We start from the raw sequence: 22,530 nt of genomic DNA, 5'->3' as shown, positions 1-22,530 counted from the left end.
ACAGCGCTTCCCTCCATGACACTTCATTCAAAATGTTGTGTCCAGTTCTTTGCTGAATAAGTTTATAACAGATATAACGGCCTCACACAGTCCTTCCCCACTAGTCAGCCACATCCACTGATACTATGGAATTCTGATGTGGAACTAACATTAACATTCATATAATGACATATATAACATTCTTGACTAGAAGCTACTCCAGCTCAGGCTATAACAATCTTTAAGTGGCTACCCTACACAAGAGACGCACTTTGAGGCAGGCCCTCGTCACCAGTCGACTGGTCTACTGCAACACCTTCTAAGTGGGAATCACCATATGCTTCCTACAGAGACTTCAGACCATCCAGAGCGCCGTAGCAAGACTCATCCTCGGCCTTCCCTGAAGAAACCCACATCACACCCCACCGCAGGCAACTCCACTGGCTCCCCATACAGAAGAGATGCCAATTCAAACTGCTCATTCATGCACACAAGGCTCCACACAACAAAGGACCAGCCTACATTAACCATCGCCTGATCTTCCACTAGCCATCGAGAAGATTACATTCTGCCTCCCTTTCTATTGCCTATACTCTCCACATCGACTGAAGCACAAGTGGAGCAGACTTCTTCTCCCACATCACAGCAAAGACCTAGAATAGCCTTTCCATGCAACTTCCGACCATCACCTCACTTCCGGAATTCCGAATGGCCCTCGAGACATGGCTTTTTGAATAAGCTTTCAGAACCTGCAGGCACCTGGATACCCTGTTGGGCAATTAACCGTGCTTTATAAATTCTGAATGATTGAAAGGGTTACAAGCTTTAATAAATGCTTTTCCTGATAAATAAGCTAGGCTAATTGACTTTGTTGTAATATTTCATAATAAACAGACTACATTACATGTCTAAAGTGCACAGCTACCTAAAAAATTGTATCCCGGAGCTAGCGGAAAAGAATGTCAAATTGTAAAGTCTGTGGGAAAGAGTTAACACTTCCATGAAGTCGTATCGAAAAGAAACGTTTTTAAACCTTTTCTGAAGGCCATTTCCCAAGTACAGCTTCTAAGGGCAAAAGGTAATGCATTCCAAAGTCTGGCTGCCAAATAGGGGAAGGAGCGACTTCCTCCTCTGGACTTATATATTCAAGGAATTTGAAACAATTTAAGTTGATTAGAACGCAAGGAACGAGCCTGCAAAGACAACTTAAACTGGCACCTAAGATAAAGGGATCCCTTTTGATTTAAAATTCAGAAGGCAAAGATGAGAGCCTTGAATTGGATCCTGTTGATTGGGAGCCAATGAAGCCGTTGAAGATGGCTCGGAATTGAGACCCAAGAAGGAATTTTAAGTGTCAAGCTGGCCGACACATTTTGAATAATTTGCAGACATTGGATCAAAAAACCTGGGAGGCCTAGGTATAAACTGTTAGAATAGTCTAGTTTGTGAGTAGTTAAAGCATGCACAGTCGTTTTTTTTAATGTTCCACCGGAATCAGATAAAGCATATGTTGCAAGGATCGGAGTCAAAAAAATGAACTGGACAATGCTTTCATCTGTGGCTCAAATATGTGTATATATATATATATGTTCGATGGCATGTGTAGCTGCAGATACACATGTTCTGCATAAGTCCGCCTCTAGTGTTGGGCTCGGAGTGTTACAAGTTGTTTTTCTTCGAAGAAGCTTTTTCAAGTCATGAGATCGAGTGACTCCTCCTCTCGCTGATAGTTGCATGGGCATCGAGTCCTTTGTTAGATTGTTTTCTTTCCGGACGTGTTCCCTCTCGCTCCGGTAGATCTTGGTTCGGTACTATCTGAATTTCTCTATCTTTTCTCTAAACGTTGGTATCGTTTCAATTGAGTTTTCTGACTATACTCGATCCGATTGTATCGTCTGGATCAATGTAAATGCCCTTTGAGGCAACTGCGCTCTTCTCAGGCCTACTGCAACACAGGCTGCTGGATCTGACTCCGTTTAGCTTTTGCCATCGGTGCCACACCAAGTTCCCCTACACCAACCAACACTTGGTGTGCAACCTTTGCCTCTCTCCCGATCACAAGGAGGAAACCTGTGAGGTGTGTCGATCCTTCCGCTCCAAGAAAACTCTGCGGGATCGAAGAACACGTCGGTTAGAGATGCCATCCACGTCAACCAAACAAACGCCCAACATTTTCGGTGAGGAACAAGCGCAGACTGCAGTTTCCATCGCAGATTCTGATTCCGACCATGACTCTGATGGGGACAGCCAAGTGATTCCAGCGCTGCAGTACGTGAGTGCACCAGCCCCTTGCCATCATCAAAAACCAGCCAAAAAGTAATCACAACTGGTCTTGGGTCCACCACTGCTTGCTGGCCACTATCGGACTAGAGAGATGCATCTCAATGACCGACCCTCTAGTTCGCCATCAAAAAAGACCAAAATGCATTCGGCGTCAACCGAACAGCGTTCCACACCTGTTTTGGGATCAACTTGAAGAGTGGAGGCTTCCACCTTGGAGCCAAAAGATCCATCTTCCACCTCTGAGCCGAAAACACCCAACATCCATTTCAGAGCCGAAAAAGCTTCCATCAGTTTTAGAGTCCACATTCTTGGGCAGATGAAAACAATTGGTCTCCAAGCTTTCTCAGCTCAAACCGGTGGGGAACAAATATGTTCCAACTGCAGAAGAATCCTCAGACATTAGGCCCATACTTGAAGTGGGGGATGATAAACACTGTGAATTCCAAATCCGTAAAGATACTGGAAGGATTATTGCCTTTTCTCCTTCTACAATTAAAAAGGAAACTATCTTTCCAAGAGACCTGGGAATCTGGGTCATGAACTGCAAAAAATTTCAAACACAAGGAGAAACCTAAGACAGTACATCAGCCTTCACCACCACATTCCCCCTTGCTTCCCACTACTCCACCACCTGATACTCCACCACCACCTTCATCTACACAGTTCTCCACAATCCCCTGTTTCTTCGTACGGAGATGGCTTGGGTGACAATCCTTACAATTTAGACCCATGGGATTTGTATGACCCAGACCCTATTCCATCTAATGAGCCTGGTGTATACCCCACTGGGCCATCGCCACCTGAAGACACAGTGGCCTATAATCGGGTAATTGCTAGGGCAGCTGCATATCACAATGTGCAGTTGCACTCGGATCCTATAGAGGATAATTTGTTTTATTTAATACACTATCCTCTACACACAAGAAGTACCAATGCTCCCAGGAGGCATGCTTAAGCTTGCAGATGACATTTTCAAAGAGCCAGTAAAGGCTAGGGTACTTAAACAAAGGATGGACAAAAAACAAAAAGCTGCACCTTGAAAACCACTGTTCATCCCACAGCAATTGCCACCTGGTTCTATTGTTGTTAGTGCAGCAGGAAAAAGGGCAAATAGTCAGTCCACCGGGGATGCTCCTCCCCCGATAAAGAAACCTGTAAATTTGATGTAGCGGGGAAGGGAGTGGCAACTCAAGCTGCAAATCAGTGGAGAATTGCCAATTCTCAGGCTCTTTTAGCCAGATATGATAGAGCCCATCAGGATGAAATGGAGGAGTTCCTACAATATCTCCCACCAGAACACCAAAAAAGGGCACAGCAGGTAGTTGCAGAGGGACAGCCTATCTCCAGCAACCAAATTAGATACGCCCTAGATGCAGCAGACACTGCTGCTAAGGGGAATTAACACTAGTGTAATCATCAGAAGGCATGCTTGGTTGCAATCTTCAGGATTCAAATCTGAAATACCACAAGCTGTGCTTAATATGCCTTTTAACAAACAGTAGTTATTTGAACCAGAGGTGGATACCACCTTAGAATTTTTTTTTCTTTAGCTGACGCAGCTAAGGCCATGGGTGCTCTTTATACAACACCTGCTTGGGGTACTTTTCGCTGGCCCCACTTCAGAGGTAGTTTTAGACCGTCAACATCAAAACCCTCTACGTTCCAACATAAGCAGGAAAAACAATATTACTCCAGAGGGTCTTTCAAACCATTCTACAGAGGAAACAACTTTAGAGGTAGAGGAAAATCCACTGCCACGAGAGGTGCTTCCACCTCATCAAAACAGTGACTCTCTTCACATCCCCACACAGCATACATCTCCTGTGGGAGGAAGACTGGAACATTTCTACCATCATTGGCACAACATTACATCAGATCAATCGGTGCTGTCCATTATCCACAACAGTTATTGCCTAGAACTCATCTCTACTCCACCAGACATTCCCCCTCGTCGCACAGGTTTTCTCTAGAACACCTCATTTTGTTAAAACAAGAAGTACAATCACTTCTACTCAAAGTTTCAATAGATATCGTACATATACCTCAACAAGGGACAGGAGTATATTCTCTTTACTTCCTCATACCAAAAAAGGATGGTACTCTCCAACCAATCCTGGATCTCTGACCCCTTAATCAGTACATTCTCTCAGAACATTTCCACATGGTCACTCTTCAGGATGTCATTTCCTTCCTTCAAAAACACGACTACATGACCGCATTAGATCTAAAAGATGCTTACTTACATGTTCCCATGCATCCAGCACATCGCAAATACTTACGATTTGTGATAGCTGGCAAGCACTACCAATTCAAAGTGCTACCCTTTGGGGTAACAACAGCACGAAGGGCATTCACCAAATGCCTAGCAGTGGTTGCAGCATACCTCAGATGGCAACATATACATGTGTTTCCTTATTTGGATGACTGGCTCATAAAATCCAGCACCATTCAAACTTGTCAACAGCACACGCAATGTACAGTCAATACCCTACACACTCTAGGGTTCGCAATCAATTACAAAAAATCCCATCTGCAACCAGCGTAAATACAACCATATCTGGGAGCAATTCTGAACAATCAGGCAACATTAGCTTATCCAAACCTACAATGAGTTAAAGCTTTCTACAGTCTCATACCTCAGCTACAATATAATCAAACCTACACAGTAAGGCTTATCATGAAACTATTGAGAATGATGTGCATTGGGTACTATTGCCATACATGATGCCATCTAAACATGAGGCCCCTACAGCAGTATCTCTTGCAACATTGGTCTCAAGCACAGGGTCAACTTCACGATCTAGGGTTGATGTACCGCCAAACTTACAACTCTCTGCAATGGTGGAATCACACTAACTTAACATGAGGGCGACCATTTCAGGACCCTGTGCCCCACACCATAATCCCCACCGTCCTGCATCAATGACAGGTCGGGGAGCCCATCTAAAAAAATCTTACTATACAGGGGGAATGGGACTCAGTACCACATAAACCACTTGGAATTGCTGGCCGTGTTGTTAGCCCTCAAAGCATTCCATCCACAGATCACACACAAGACAGTGTTAATGAGGACAGACAGCATGACAACACATCTGCAAAAACATTTGGGGCGGGGGTCACTCATCTTGATTGTAGCTTCTAACACATAAAATGTGGAAATGGGCAATTCACAATTGCATTCAACTACTAGCGAAGTATATCCCAGGGGTGCACAACCAACTAGTGGACCCATTAAGCAGTACGCAGCAACAAATACAAAAATGGGAAATTCACCCACAAGTAATTCAACAGTACTTTCGCATGTAGGGAACAACACACATAGACCTCTTCGCAACAAGCCAAAACGCGAAATGCCCAAACTTCACCTCCAGGTACCCATACCCTCGATCCAAAGGCAATGCTCTATGGATCAATTGGTCAGGCATATTTGCTTACGCTTTTCCCCCCTCGTCCACTAATTCTATTTCTGGTCAACAAGATCCGTCACACCTCCCTCACTATGATACTTATAGCCCCCATGTGAGCACGTCAACACTGGCACACAATGCTGTTGGATCCATCTGTAGTACCACATCACCAGCTCCCAAACAGACCAGACCTATTGACTCAAAACAAAGGGCAGATCAGGCATCCAAATCCCAGTATTCTCAACCTAGCGATTTGGCTCCTGAGATCATAGTGTTTGGATGTCTACAGCTTCCATCAGAATGTATGGACATTCTAAAAGAAGCATGTAAACCTACAACTAGACAGTGCTATGCAGCTAAATGGGAATGTTTTTTATATTACTGTCAACCCAAAAACATTGATCCACTTAAAGCATCAGTACAGGATATTATCTGTTATTTGCTTTACTTACAAAAAGCAAATCTTGCATATTCATCTATTAACATTCATTTAACAGCGAAATAAGCCAACCTCCAAAACAAACAGCATACTTCTCTGTTAAGAATTTCTGTCATGAAAGCTTTTATGGATGGCCTTAAAAGAGTTATTCCACCTAGAGCTTCACCAGCTCCTGCCTGGAATCTTAACATTGTGCTCACAAGGCTTATGGGTCCACCATTTGAACCCATTCATTCTTGCTTTCCTAGTAGCAATTACTTCCTTAAGGAGAGTTAGGGAAATTCAAGCATTCACTTTAGAAGAACCTTTCTTCCAAATTCACAAACACAAAATAGCACTTAGGACAAATCCATAATTCCTACCCAAAGTGGTCTCACCATTTGACATCAATCAGTCAGTGGAATTGCCATTCTTCTTTCCACAGCCAGACTCAGTAGCTGAAAGAGCTGCTCACACTCTTGATATCAAAAGAGCTCTCATGTATTATCTAGGCTGAACAAAAGATTTCAGAAAATCTAAACAACTTTTTGTGGCTTTTCAGCAGCCTCATAAGGGTAATGCTATTACAAAACAAGGATTAGCCAGATGGATAGTAAAGTGTATGCAAACTTGCTATCTTAAAGCTAAAAGAAGTTGATATATATATGTCCATCAACATTCCCAAAAGGAACAAGCAGCTCGGAGCACTCTTGGGCTTTACCAATCATTTATTTCAAATTAAACAGCAGACACGTTTCAGCATTTCATATGCCTTTCTCAATGCTGGAAAAACAATTCACATCACATGATGTCCTTTTAAATCCGGCTTGACTGCCTCTCATTGGAAGTTCTCTAGTATTGACGTTGTAAGGAAATGCCTCCTTGGCATGGTTACCCCCTGACTTTTTGCCTTTGCTGATGCTATGTTTTGAATTGAAAGTGTGCTGAGGCCTGCTAACCAGGCCCCAGCACCAGTGTTCTTTCCCTAACCTGTACTTTTGTTTTCACAATTGGCACACCCTGGCATCCAGGTAAGTCCCTTGTAACTGGTACCCCTGGTACCAAGGGCCCTGATGCCAGGGAAGGTCTCTAAGGGCTGCAGCATGTCTTATGCCACCCTGGGGACCCCTGTAAAGAAATGGCTCCCTGTTGCAGTTACCCCCCCCACACTTTTTGCCTGATAGTGATGCTGACTTGACTGAGACGTGTGCTGGGACCCTGCTAACCAGGCCCCAGCACCAGTGTTCTTTCGCCTAAAATGTACCATTGTCTCCACAATTGGCACAACCCTGGCATCCAGGTAAGTCCCTTGTAACTGGTACCCCTGGTACCAAGGGCCCTGATGCCAGGGAAGGTCTCTAAGGGCTGCAGCATGTCTTATGCCACCCTAGGGACCCCTCACACAGCACAGACACACTGCTTGCCAGCTTGTATGTGCTAGTGGAGATAAAATGACTAATTCGACATGGCACTCCCCTCAGGGTGCCATGCCAACCTCACACTGCCTGTGGCATAGGTAAGTCACCCCTCTAGCAGGCCTTACAGCCCTAAGGCAGGGTGCACTATACCACAGGTGAGGGCATATGTGCATGAGCACTATGCCCCTACAGTGTCTAAACAAAACCTTAGACATTGTAAGTGCAGGGTAGCCATAAGAGTATATGGTCTGGGAGTCTGTCAAAAACGAACTCCACAGCTCCATAATGGCTACACTGAATACTGGGAAGTTTAGTATCAAACTTCTCAGAATAATAAACCCACACTGATGCCAGTGTTGGATTTATTAAAAAATGCACACAGAGGGCATCTTAGAGATGCCCCCTGTATTTTACCCAATTGTTCAGTGCAGGACTGACTGGTTGTGCCAGCCTGCTGCTGAGAGACGAGTTTCTGACCCCATGCGGTGAGAGCCTTTGTGCTCTCTGAGGACAGAAACAAAGCCTGCTCTGGGTGGAGGTGCTTCACACCTCCCCCTGCAGGAACTGTAACACCTGGCGGTGAGCCTCAAAGGCTCACCCCCTTTGTTACAGCACCACAGGGCACTCCAGCTAGTGGAGTTGCCCGCACCCTCCGGCCACGGCCCCACTTTTGGCGGCAAGGCCGGAGGAGATAATGAGAATAACAAGGAGGAGTCACTGGCCAGTCAGGACAGTCCCTAAGGTGTCCTGAGCTGAGGTGACTCTAACTTTTAGAAATCCTCCATCTTGCAGATGGAGGATTCCCCCAATAGGGATAGGAATGTGGCCCCCTCCCCTTTGGAGGAGGCACAAAGAGTGTGTACCCACCCTCAGGGCTAGTAGCCATTGGCTACTAACCCCCCAGACCTAAACACGCCCTTAAATTTAGTATTTAAGGGCTCCCCAGAACCTAGGAACTCAGATTCCTGCAACCTAAGAAGAAGAGGACTGCTGAGCTGAAAAACCCTGCAGAGAAGACGGAGACACCAACTGCTTTGGCCCCAGCTCTACTGGCCTGTCTCCCCACTTCTAAAGACACTGCTCCAGCGACGCTTTCCCCAGGTCCAGCGACTTCTGAATCCTCAGAGGACTGCCCTGCTCTAGAAGGACCAAGAAACTCCCGAGGACAGCGGCTCTGTTCACCCAAGACTGCAACTTTGTTTCAAAGAAGCAACTTCAAGACAACTGCGTTTCCCACCGGAAGCGTGAGACTTGCTACTCTGCACCCGACACCCCCGGCTCGACTTGTGGAGAAACAACACTTCAGGGAGGACTCCCCGGTGACTACGAGACTGTGAGTGGGCAGTGTTGCCCCCCCTGAGCCCCCACAGCGACGCCTGCAGAGGGAATCCCTAGGCTCCCCCTGACCGCGACTGCTTGACTCCCAGATCCCGACGCCTGGTAAAGACTCTGCACCCGCAGCCCCCATTGGCAGTTGAAGCGTAGATACTTGGCTGCGGTGGTCTGGCAATATGTGATAGCCACAATCACACAGGAAGCACCCGTGCTAAAGTGTTCGTCAGGAGCTCGTGGCATTTTGGATTGTGTGTTTGGAAAACTGCCAGAACCAGCAGCCAAGTATCTACGCTTCAACTGCCAATTAATTTGGAACATTACTGAATGTTTCAGCATTCGAGTCACTGTACTGGAGCTGTCAGATGAAATGAGACTAACAAGGCAAGTGCGGTTACGTGGGGCACAAAATCTTTATTTTATTTGATGAAAACAATTTCACATCTTAATAATTACATCTTAAAAAACGGCATGCCTTTAAATAAACGACGACTTTGAAATGGTGATTACGTCAATACTAGAGAACTTCCAATGAGAGGCAGACAAGCCGGATTTAAAAGGACATCATGTGATGTGAATTGTTTTTCCAGCATTGAGAAAGGGATATGAAATGCTGAAACGCGTCTGCTGTTTAATTTGAAATAAATGATTAGTAAAGCCCAAGATTGCTCCGAGCTGTGGAGCTCTGCAAACGAAATGTTTAGTAGTGGAGGTAAAGGGGGGAGAAAACAGCCTGACTTTGATTACAAATGAAGGATTTAAACCATAGCAAGGTGCGATCAGTAATGCCCAGCCTCTCAAGCAGAACTGCATGTAGCACTGTATCGAAGGCCACAGAGAGGTCCAAAAGCACCATCTTATCCTGGCAGTTACGGTCAAGATTAACTTTAATAAATTCAGAGACTTCAAGAAGAGCAGTTTCAGTGCTATGACCTGGCGGAAGGCTGATTGGGAATCATGCAAAATATGTTTTTTTTTCAAAAAAGATAAAAGCTGCCTATTGACATTTTTTCCACCAGCTTCGCCATAGCATGGAGCAGCGAGATGGGCCTCAGCTGAGGGCTTCTTGAGCAGGGGAAGTAAGAGGGGGTTGCTTGTATCCCAAGGAATGACCACCTTTTCAAAGACTCAGTCAGTATGTCATTCACAATGGGATTGACCACTGAGATCGCCATTTTAAAAATGGTCTGAGGACAGGGGTTGACTGGGGATCCTGACTTTCATTTGACAAGGTCCTTGCATGATTCCTCAAGGGAGACAAGAAGGTAACGGAGCTGATAAGGGGAGGGAGAGAGGACCCAAAGAAGTAGGAGGGGACTGAGGAAACAAATCATGAATAGCTTGAATTTTATCATGAAAATAATTAGAGAGATCTTCAGAAAGCTCCATTGAAGGAGTGAAAATATTTTTTGATCGCTGGCGGGGAAAGAAAAGTACTGACCTCCTTAAACAATTCTCTGTGGGTGTTATCTGCCTTGGAAATAGAAAGAGTGATAAATGCTTTTCAAGCCATGCGGATAGCTCTAAGGGCAGACTGATACGTCACTTTAGCAACCTTATCATAATTAGTTCTCCACAACCCTTCAAGCTTCTTACAACTAGACTTCGGTAATTTAAAAGCATCTGAGAACCAAGGAGCAGAAGGCTTCGTTCCTTTCGAGGAGTTGAATTTCATAAGTGCACGAGTATCAATAGCCTTTTCCACCCATTTATTAAAAAGAACAGCATCATGTTCTAAAACTTCAGTCCGATCAAATGTAGTAGACTGGACTGGAGGGCATCAGCCAGAAACAAGTCATTAACTTTATGCCAGGGTCTGGACATTGTTTTTGTCATGCAAGGCAAGACAGACGACATGGGCGTTAAAATCTCAAACGGAATTAGGATACGATCTGACTATATGAGATTGACTGTAGGTTGTACCTTGACCAGGAGGGGACTAGCTAGGATAAGGTCAAGAGTATGGCCTGCTATATGAGTGGGTACTTAAGCCAGTTGTTCAAGGTTGAAACCTTCTAAGGTACTCACAAATTGATGTGCCAGTTTATTATTACGATCGTAAACATGGAGATTAAAATCTCCTAAAACTACAAAATTAGCAGGAAGTGAATGAAATTGGCCAAAAGTATCAGTCAAAGATTGTAAGGAGGAAGCTACTAAACCTTGGGGTGTGATACATAAGCACACCGAACACTGAAAGGGAGGGAGATACAATCATCATAAATGACATGCCCTCAAAATGATCAATGCTGGTAAGATTTGAAACAAAACACTGAAATGAGGAGCGATGTATGACCGCAATCCCACCACCTTTTATTTTTTATTTTATTTTTTTAATCTTGATCAAAGTGTTTAATGGAGACCTCATGTGGGATAGCTAAGGCAATGTCAGGAGCAGAGCTGCCTTTAAACCATGTTTCTGTGAGGAAAAAGCATCCCAATTTTTATTAGTCAAAAGTTTGAAAATATCTAATGCATGTCTAGGAAGAGAGCAGCAATTTAAAAGACCAGTAGAAAGTAGAAATTCTGGCAATATCATCTGGAGACAAAGGAACAGAAGAGTTATGAAGAGACTGGTAGGCTCGTTCACTAGGCATTACAGAAACCATGCACCTTGGGCAAGTAAAACCTAATAACGGGTTGGTGCAGTATGGAGCCCCTGAATGTACACATTGCTTAGGACGCAATGCGCACAACTTCACTACATGACCAGATAAACCAAACAGACAAGTCTAACACGTTTTCACACTACACATGTACACTCTGCATAGTCACAAACAAACACTAACTATACACACAATGCAGAAAGCACTCTACACACAAAATCCATACCTCGGTTTCAGGCAATGGATTGCATGCTTCATTGTGCCATGCAGTAATGCACATGCTGCATGGTCTACTGCCATGCAGTAGCACACAATACAAACTGCCCACACCTGTGAGGCAACACAACATACAAAAATCCTTGAGACATGAGACTATACACGAAAAAGACAGCTCACATCACTTAAAGGCCATGCCAGGGTCAGATATGAGCAATACAAATACCAGTTGCGTAACATGGGTATTTAAAAACTACAGCTCTCTCCCACCAGTTTACTGTAAGTTTGCTTCCCAATGATTACTGTATTAGAAGGTAAAACCATTCCTAAATGTGTATTTTATGATCCCATCCATGTTAAATTCTTTCTTTTTAGTTTTGTGATGTCTTTCCATGCTTAAAATGAGGTCTTTCTTCCAGTAGTCTTCACTTAAACAAAAAAAAAAAGTATGAGAATATTACCTGCAAATTCATCTATGTCTCTCCCCATGTTCAAGTCACCTCAGACAACCAGATCTAAAATCTTTGCACAATGCGTAAAAGCCTACACAAGTCTGTCTGGAAGCTATTCTAAGCATATACCAACTAATGTAATTGAAGTAACCTAACATGAGTTACCGATGTTTTTTCTTTTAAACAGCAGCCTTCTGGAAATATGGATGATAGTGGTTTCTTCTCTATTCAGGTGAGCTAAATGTCATTGTTTTTTCATATAGATCTTTATAATCTTGCTGGTAATATATTTTGCACGGTCATTGAAACATGTCGACCTAGGCAGCAAATCAGATGTACCAGATAAAGTACTGATTTACTAGGCCTCTCCTGAGACAGCACATGCGGCATTGCCAACGAGATTTTATTTACTTACAGGGGCCTGAGAGCCCGGCCATTACTTAGTATTGGTTTGTTTCATCACCATTCTCATTTCCTCCGATATGGTCAGCATGTGCTGGCTTAATTGTTTTCTTCTTATGTGTGTCCTTCCCCTGGGCCTCTTCCTTTACCATTGCCTTTCCACTGCTCTGCTTTTGGAGCTACTTTTTCACTTTTAGTGGCAGTACTTCCATAAGAGTGCATGTGTTTGTAGGCCTTCTCCACCGTACCCCACCAACCCACCCTCTTCCTATCATCTGTCATCTTGCTACCTCCTCTCGCTGTCCCTAATGTTGCTTGCCACTCCTGATCGCCTCCCATTGTTTGTTTTGTGTTGGCCCGCCCCACTCAACATAACAAAAGAAAAATACCTTTTTAAAAATTTTTTTTTTTTTTTTTTTTTTTTTTAACTTAAGCTGCGGTGCCTTGCCATGCTGTTGCATACCCCCATCAACATGCCTTGAAATGTTGCTTGCTACCTCTAGCCCTCCTGCCTTGTCCCACACTACTTGCCCCGCTCATCCTGCCACAAAGAGAAATATTGATAAAGCCATGTTGTACAGAAGCATGGCAGCTGTGCAGCATATATGAATGAAAAAAAAAACGTTGTTAGGCAGCCAGCATAAACTGGCATAGCACTTTTTATTTTTTTAATTGCCTTCAGCCATGCTGCACAACAGCTGCATTGCTGTATAACATTGCTTACTTTTTTTTTTGACAAAGCCAATAGAATTCTTGTGTCTACAGCATTAGTGACCTAGGAGCCAGGCATCAGTTCTGTTTCTTATCTTTCCATATGCCTAGCTCTGGCAAAGAAAGTTTCCATAGTTTGTAATGATATATTCTTTCAGAGCGTGTAGCTTTGCCTTTATCATTAATGAGTCTTGCTTCCGCTATAAGGAAGATGCCAAGAATTTGTTATAAAGGTTCACTTAGTAAAACTGAACATACAGTTGTCATTTGCTCAGTTTTACTATTAAAATGGCAGCATAAATCATTCTCAACACTTTTATAGGAAAGCTCTTCATTTGAACATTATAATGGCTGTGCTTTTGCCATGTATTCTTTGTTTCGTCCAAGCAGTTTTGGTTAGATAATGCACTTAATAACCCTTTGGGATTTTGCGCACTAAGTACCTCAAACTAAACTAATAACTTCAACCTAAAGAATGTATTTTGGGAGTTAGATGATGTTTGCAGTTTGACAATGTTGTCTTCCTGAGTGTGAAAGGCAAACTACTACATTGTCAGCGCACATTTTTTAAAAAATATGATCACTTCAGAGTGGCATAGTAAGAAGTGTTTTGCAGTTCTAATTTTGGTCTTACATTTTTTTCAAGTTGGTTGTCTCTTCAAATTTACGTTTTTATTTCTAGGTTTTATGCTTACAGTCAGCCTTAGTCTTGAAACAGAATGTTATAGTTTCATTTTCTGTGATATTAATCTCTTAGTTGAACTTCAAATGTTCTTGTAATTATCCATATAATGCCGAATATGGACTCTGAGTTTTGTAGTGTAAGTTGGCCAGACAGCCTTTACGGACGTTTTGTCAGGTTTTTCCTAGATAACCTATTAGGTGCCTATTGTGAAGCAAGGATAAAGTAACCCAAATGTACCTCACAGTAATATTGCAAGTCACTCGGGGTTACAGCAACCATGTAGATGCATGAGGCTGCAAGTTTAAATTAAACAACGGGTAGCTCTCCTGTGTGCAGCCCAGCCTACAAAAACTGAAAATTGTATATATAAAACAAACATGTAAACTTGTTGGTTGTGGTCAGGATTAACATTCTAATAATATTTGTAGCTTTGGATGATTTTCATTGAACATAAGTAGCATTTACTACAGAAAAGGTTGGGGCCTCCTATATCAAACTTGAAAAGCAATGTTAGCCTGGACACAAAAGAGGAAAAAGAATATCTTGTGGAGCTTACCTTTGAAGGGAAAAAATGGTGTTGCTGACATGTCCATTAGTTTCAGCCGTGTTAGAAAAATAAAATGAATTGGGTCTTGTTGAACTGTATGTAGGCTGGACTCAGTCTGTACCTGCCCACCTATGCTTCAGTTTCTTCTTGGACAGGCGGGAGGGGGAAATGAATGGCACATAGTGATCTGGCTCGGTTTGCTGTCGCCATTCTCATTCTTTCTGTAGTGTTGTCTCAAATCAGCAGCTAGAGAAAGGAGTGATTGGTGTGTTGCACGACTGTTTCCTGGTGCTGGTCAGTTCCTTGCAACATTGCCTTCCCTGCCTATTCTTATCTTGGCAGAGCGGGATGAGGAGTGCTCTTTAGTCTTTTTCCTACTGCATGCAGACCTCTTATCCATTGCCTTCTCAATCCTACTTGTGGCAATGTTCTCGGTAGGTGGGGTGGGAAATGTGGATGAGATAATGTAAATGCCTACCCTTTACCAAGTGGCTACATGTGGACTGGCTCTGTCCTCTTGTTACATGTTGGTTATAAATTATCAGATTTGAGTTTATTTTAGTCCAGCGTTAGGCAAGACCGTTTTGTGTTCAATATATAAGCTTACTTACAGTGACTTTGTCCGCCCTCTTCATCCATTGGTCTGCAGTAGTATCATTAACATTTTGCTTCCGCCTACTACACAGCATGAAGCACAGTTTGCCCACTTTAGCCATTTGCTTACCTGACTGTAAGAGATTGTAGTCTGTTCTTGCACAATGTGCACATCCACATAGTAGGTAATCCCCCTTCAGAGTCGGGCACTACTACGCAGTGTGCACTCTAACATAAGAAAGCAAAATATTTTGACTTTTGGACAATGCTACTTTCCATACAGGACATGACTTTTTACAAACTCATCCACAAACAAAATAAGTATTAGCACAGCTAAAAGGTGAACAGCCAGCGTCCGACCTATTCGTTTTGACGGTGCTTGCTCTTGTTACAAGTACATCTGCAGTTTCAATACTTTTGTAAAAAGAAAATAATTGACATGCTTTTATAGAAATTAGAGGTTCGGTGGCATGTGTAGCTGCAGATACACATGCTGTGCATAGTCCGCCGTCTGGTGTTGGGTCGGAGTGTTACAAGTTGTTTTTCTTCAAAGAAGTCTTTTCGAGTCACGAGACCGAGGGACTCCTCCCACTTCGGTTCCATTGCGCATGGGCGTCGACTCCATCTTAGATTGTTTTTTTTCCGCCATCGGGTTCGGACGTGTTCCTTTTCGCTCCGTGTTTCGGGTCGGAAAGTTAGTCAGAATCAACGGAAAATTCATCGGTATTGTTTCGTTCGGTAGTTTCGATAGTTAGGGCAAATCGACACCGAGCCTTAAAGAGCTCCGGTAACTCCGGTAACTCTTCGGGGTATTTTCGATCCCCCGTCGGGGCCTGGTCGGCCCGACCGCGTGCAACATCGGGACTGATGGAATGGACCCCGTTCCGATTCTGTCCTAAATGCCACATTAAATATCCTTATACAGACCAACAATTGGTCTGTAACTTGTGCCTGTCCCCCGAGCACAAGGAAGATTCGTGTGAGGCCTGTCGCGCGCTTCGGTCGAGAAAAACGCTCAGGGACCGAAGAGCCAGGAGGTTGCAGATGGCTTCCACGCCGACAGGACAACAAGGGTTCGAGGAGGAGGAAGAAGAAGAAACTTTCTCCATCCGCGATTCGGATTCCTAAGAATTCGACGTCGAAGAGCAACCAACCGCGAGTAAGACGTCGAAAGAAAGAACACACAAAAAAACGGACAAAGCCCAGGGGACGCCACTGCCAACAGGCCATGGCATAACCCATAAAGTAGGTGACCGTCCATCGGCACCGAAAAAGGGCGAGCTGGTGCCGAAGTCGTCCGACTCAGGTCGAGACACAGGCACGCAACACTCTCGGGACCGAGAGAGTGGTGCAGAAAAGGCTCGACACAGAGACAGCAGCACCGAAGCTACTCGACACAGAGACAGCGGCACCGAAGCTGCTCGGCACAGAGATAGCAGCACCGAAGATGGTCGGCACCGAGAGGCCAAGACACCGAAACAGAGAAAGATCTCGTCGGAGCCGAAAACAACTAAAGACACGGTTTCGGTGCCAAAACACCCGGCAACCGAATCAAAAACCAGTTCCTACTCAGAGGAACAATCACTGTCCTCCCAACTAAAAAGACACAGATTTGAGGAGGAATTACAAACTACAGAGGTAGATCACACGCAAAAGCGGATCTTTATCCAAAGGGGTACAGGGAAAATCAGCACTCTTCCCCCAATCAGAAGGAAAAGGAAACTTGACTTCCAGCAACATGACAAGCCACCACAAGCAAAGGTGGTAAAGAGGGTAACTCCACCACCCTCTCCACCACAGTCAACTCATGTATCACCGGCACATACTCCACCACAATCACCAGCTCATACCACCATGAGCCAGGATGATCAGGCAGCATGGGACCTCTATGATGCTCCAGTATCGGACAATAGTCCAGAGTCGTACCCAACTAAACCCTCACCACCTGAGGACAGTACAGCATATGCACAGGTGGTAGCTAGGGCAGCCGAATTTCATAATGTATCTCTACATTCGGAGCCTATTGAGGATGACTTCCTCTTTAACACCCTGTCCTCCACCCACAGCCATTATCAAAGCCTTCCCATGCTCCCGGGAATGCTAAGGCACGCTAAACAGATTTTCAAGGAGCCTGTTAAAAGCAGAGCAATAACTCCAAGGGTGGAGAAAAAATACAAGGCACTGCCCACAGACCCTGCTTTTATTACATCACAACTGACACCAGATTCAGTAGTCGTAGGAGCAGCTCGTAAAAGAGCCAACTCGCAGACATCAGGCGACGCACCACCTCCGGACAAGGAGAGCCGCACGTTTGATGCAGTTGGGAAAAGGGTTGCAGCACAAGCTGCAAATCAGTGGCGCATCGCCAACTCGCAAGCACTCCTAGCGCGATACGACAGGGCCCATTGGGACGAGATGCAGCATCTCATCGAGGACCTCCCCAAAGAATTCCAGAAACGAGCGAAACAAGTTGTTGAAGAGGTGCAAAATATCACCAACAACTGAATAAGTTCTTCTATGGATGCAGCAGATACAGCGGCAAGCACAATAAATACTGCTGTGACAATAAGGAGGCACGCATGGCTGCGCACATCTGGCTTCAAACCTGAGATACAACAGGCAGTGCTCAATATGCCGTTCAATGAACAGCAATTGTTTGGCCCAGAAGTGGACACTGCAATTGAAAAATTAAAAAAGGACACTGACACAGCCAAAGCCATGGGCGCACTCTATTCCCCGCAGGGCACAGGCACATTTGGCACATTTCGCAGAACAACTTTCAGAGGAGGGTTTCGAGGTCAAGCCACAGAAGCCAGCACCTCACAAACAAGACCACCTACCTACCAGGGACAATATCAAAGGGGTGGCTTTCGAGGCCAATACAGAGGGGGCCAATTCCCAAGAAACCGGGGAAAGTTTCAAGGTCCCAAAACCCCTCAAAATAAACAGTGACTCACAGGTCACACAACCCCTTCACACAACACCAGTGGGGGGAAGACTAAGCCAGTTCCACAAATCATGGGAGGAAATAACAACAGACAATTGGGTCTTAGCAATTATCCAACATGGTTATTGCATAGAATTTCTCCAACTCCCTCCAAACGTCCCACCGAAAACACACAATATGTCAAAACAGCATATAGACCTTCTAGGACTAGAAGTTCAAGCATTACTGCAAAAAGACGCAATAGAATTAGTACCAAAAACATAAAAGAACACAGGGGTTTACTCACTGTACTTTCTAATACCGAAAAAGGACAAAACTCTGAGACCAATATTAGATCTCAGAACACTAAACACCTACATCAAATCAGACCACTTTCACATGGTCACGTTACAAGACGTAATACCACTACTAAAACAGCAAGACTACATGACAACGTTAGATCTAAAAGACGCGTATTTCCATATACCAATACATCCCTCGCACAGGAAATACCTAAGGTTCGTATTCAAAGGACTACATTATCAATTCAAAGTGTTGCCATTCGGAATAACAACAGCACCAAGAGTCTTTACAAAATGTCTAGCAGTAGTAGCTGCACATATCAGGAGGCAGCAAATACACGTGTTCCCGTACCTAGACGATTGGTTAATCAAAACCAACTCGCTAACAAAGTGTTCACACCACACAGATTATGTTATACAAACCCTTTACAAACTGGGTTTCTCCATCAACTATGCAAAGTCACACCTCTTGCCGTGTCAAACACAGCAATACTTAGGAGCGACAATCAACACAACAAAAGGGATAGCCACTCCAAGTCCACAAAGGGTTCAAAATTTTCACAAGGTGATACAAGCTATGTATCCAACACAAAAGATACACGCAAAGATGGTATTAAAACTCCTAGGCATGATGTCCTCATGCATAGCCATTGTCCCAAACGCAAGATTGCACATGCGGCCCTTACAACAGTGCCTAGCATCACAATGGTCACTTGCACAGGGTCAACTTCTAGATCTGGTGTTGATAGACCGCCAAACATACATCTCGCTTCTATGGTGGAACAGCACAAATTTAAACAAAGGGCGGCCTTTCCAAGACCCAGTGCCACAATACGTGATAACAACAGATGCTTCCATGACAGGGTGGGGAGCACACCTCAATCAACACAGCATCCAAGGACAATGGGACGTACATCAAAGAAAGTTTCATATAAATCACCTAGAATTGTTAGCAGTATTTCTAGCGTTGAAAGCATTCCAACCAATGATAACCCACAAATACATTCTTGTCAAAACAGACAACATGACGACAATGTATTATTTAAACAAACAGGGGGGAACACACTCAACACAGTTGTGTCTTCTAACACAAAAAATATGGCATTGGGCAATTCACAACCACATTCGCCTAATAGCACAGTTTATTCCAGGGATCCAGAACCAGCTAGAAGACAATCTCTCTCGATCACCAACAGGTCCACGAATGGGAAATTCACCCCCAAATCCTGAACACTTACTTCCAAATTTGGGGAACACCTCAAATAGATCTATTTGCAACAAAAGAAAACGCAAAATGCTAAAACTTCGCATCCAGGTACCCACACCGGCAATCTCAAGGCAATGCTCTATGGATGAATTGGTCAGGGATATTTGCGTACGCTTTTCCCCCTCTCCCTCTCCTTCCATATCTAGTAAACAGATTGAGTCAAAACAAACTCAAACTCATACTAATAGCACCAACATGGGCAAGACAACCTTGGTATACCACACTACTAGACCTGTCAGTAGTACCTCATGTCAAACTACCCAACAGGCCAGATCTGTTAACACAACACAAACAACAGATCAGGCATCCAAACCCAGCATCGCTGAATCTAGCAATTTGGCTCCTGAAATCCTAGAATTCGGACGCTTAAACCTCACACAAGAGTGTATGGAGGTCATAAAACAAGCGAGAAGACCTTCCACTAGACACTGCTATGCAAGTAAATGGGAAAAGATTTGTTTGTTACTGCCATAATAATCAAGTCCAACCATTGCATGCATCTCCAAAAGATGTAGTAGGATATTTACTACATTTACAAAAATCAAATCTAGCTTTCTCTTCATAAAAATACATCTCGCAGCAATATCTGCTTACCTGCAGATTACTCATTCAACTTCCCTATTTAGAATACCTGTCATTAAAGCGTTTATGGAGGGCCTAAAGAGAATTATACCACCAAGGACACCACCTGTTCCTTCATGGAACCTCAACATTGTCTTGACAAGGCTCATGGGTCCACCTTTCGAACCCATGCATTCTTGTGAAATGCAATACTTAACGTGGAAAGTTGCATTTCTCATTGCCATCACATCTCTAAGAAGAGTAAGTGAAATACAGGCGTTTACCATACAAGAACCATTTATTCAAATACACAAAAATAAGGTCGTTCTAAGAACAAATCCAAAATTCTTACCAAAGGTTATCTCACCGTTCCACTTAAACCAAACAGTGGAATTAACAGTGTTCTTCCCACAGCCAGATTCAATAGCTGAAAGAGCACTACATACATTAGACATCAAAAGAGCGCTAATGTACTACATTGACAGGACAAAAGAAATTAGGAAGACAAAACAACTATTTATTGCCTTCCAAAAACCTCATACAGGAAATCCAATTTCAAAACAAGGTATCGCCAGATGGATAGTAAAGTGCATCCAAACCTGCTATCTTAAAGCAAAGAGAGAACTGCCTATTCACAGCACACAAAATGTCATACAGACCCTTCACAGACTAGGTTTCTCCATCAACTACGCAAAGCCATAGCCATTGTCCCAAACGCAAGATTGCACATGCGGCCCTTACAACAGTGCCTAGCATCACAATGGTCACAAGCACAGGGTCAACTTCTAGATCTGGTGTTGATAGACCGCCAAACATACATCTCGCTTCTATGGTGGAACAGTACAAATTTAAACCGAGGGCGGCCTTTCCAAGACCCAGTGCCACAATACGTCATAACGACGGATGCTTCCATGACAGGGTGGGGAGCACACCTCAATCAACACAGCATCCAAGGACAATGGGACATACATCAGGGGCAGTTTCACATAAATCACTTAGAACTGTTAGCAGTATTTCTAGCGCTGAAAGCATTTCAACCCATAATAACCCAAAAATACATTCTTGTCAAAACAGACAACATGACAACAATGTATTATTTAAACAAACAAGGAGGGACACACTCGACACAGTTGTGCCTCCTAACACAAAAAATATGGCATTGGGCGATTCACAACCACATTCGCCTAATAGCACAATTTATTCCAGGGATTCAGAACCAGTTGGCAGACAATCTCTCTCGAGATCACCAACAAACCCACGAATGGGAAATTCACCCCCAAATACTAAACAAGTACTTTCAAATTTGGGGAACACCTCAAATAGATCTATTTGCAACAAAGGAAAACTCCAAATGCCAAAACTTCGCATCCAGGTACCCACAAGATCAATCCCAAGGCAATGCTCTATGGATGAACTGGTCAGGGATATTTGCGTATGCTTTTCCCCCTCTCCCTCTCCTTCCATATCTAGTAAACAGGTTGAGTCAAAACAAACTCAAACTCTTACCAATAACACCAACATGGGCAAGGCAACCTTGGGACACAACACTACTAGACCTTTCAGTAGTACCTCATGTCAAACTACCCAACAGACCAGATCTGTTAACACAACACAAACAACAGATCAGACATCCAAATCCAGCATCTTTGAATCTAGCAATTTGGCTCCTGAAATCCTAGAATTCTGACACTTAGACCTCACACAAGAATGTATGGAGGTCATAAGACAAGCTAGGAAACCTACCACTAGACACTGCTATGCAAATAAGTGGAAAAGATTTGTGTATTACTGCCATAATAATCAAATTCAGCCATTACACGCATCTCCAAAAGATATAGTAGGATATTTACTACATTTGCAAAAATCAAATCTAGCTTTCTCTTCCATAAAGATACATCTCACCGCAATATCAGCTTACCTGCAAATTACTCATTCAACTTCACTATTTAGAATACCAGTCATTAAAGCATTTATGGAAGGCCTAAAGAGAATTATACCACCAAGAACACCACCTGTTCCTTCATGGAACCTCAACATTGTCTTAACAAGACTCATGGGTCCACCTTTCGAGCCCATGCATTCTTGTGAAATGCAATACTTAACGTGGAAAGTTGCATTTTTGATTGCCATCACATCTCTAAGAAGAGTGAGTGAGATTCAAGCATTTACCATACAAGAACCATTTATTCAAATACATAAAAATAAAGTAGTTCCAAGGACAAATCCAAAATATTTACCAAAGGTTATCTCACCGTTCCACTTAAATCAAACAGTAGAATTACCAGTGTTCTTCCCACAGCCAGATTCTGTAGCTGAAAGAGCACTACATACATTAGACATCAAAAGAGCACTAATGTACTACATTGACAGAACAAAACTAATTAGAAAAACAAAACAACTATTTATTGCCTTTCAAAAACCTCA

The 22,530-nt window shown here is 43.6% G+C and overlaps 1 protein-coding gene across 5 annotated transcripts in view; it reads left to right on the top strand.

The window, feature by feature from the left end:
• ATXN3 (ataxin 3) overlaps positions 1–22,530 on the top strand; it is a 237,313-nt gene that overhangs the window by 55,141 nt on the left and 159,642 nt on the right. For 4 of the 5 annotated variants that reach the window (XM_069208200.1, XM_069208199.1, XM_069208197.1 and 1 more), the window contains exon 3: positions 12,299–12,343. In XM_069208200.1, the coding sequence (XP_069064301.1) occupies positions 12,299–12,343 (45 nt within the window). The remainder of the gene's footprint in view (positions 1–12,298; positions 12,344–22,530) is intronic. The other variant, XM_069208198.1, reaches the window with a different exon arrangement.

The sequence above is a fragment of the Pleurodeles waltl genome, chromosome 9, assembly GCF_031143425.1.
Source record: "Pleurodeles waltl isolate 20211129_DDA chromosome 9, aPleWal1.hap1.20221129, whole genome shotgun sequence".
In the NCBI taxonomy this organism is placed as follows: Eukaryota; Metazoa; Chordata; class Amphibia; order Caudata; family Salamandridae; genus Pleurodeles; species Pleurodeles waltl.
This window is presented reverse-complemented; position numbering and strand designations above follow the sequence as displayed.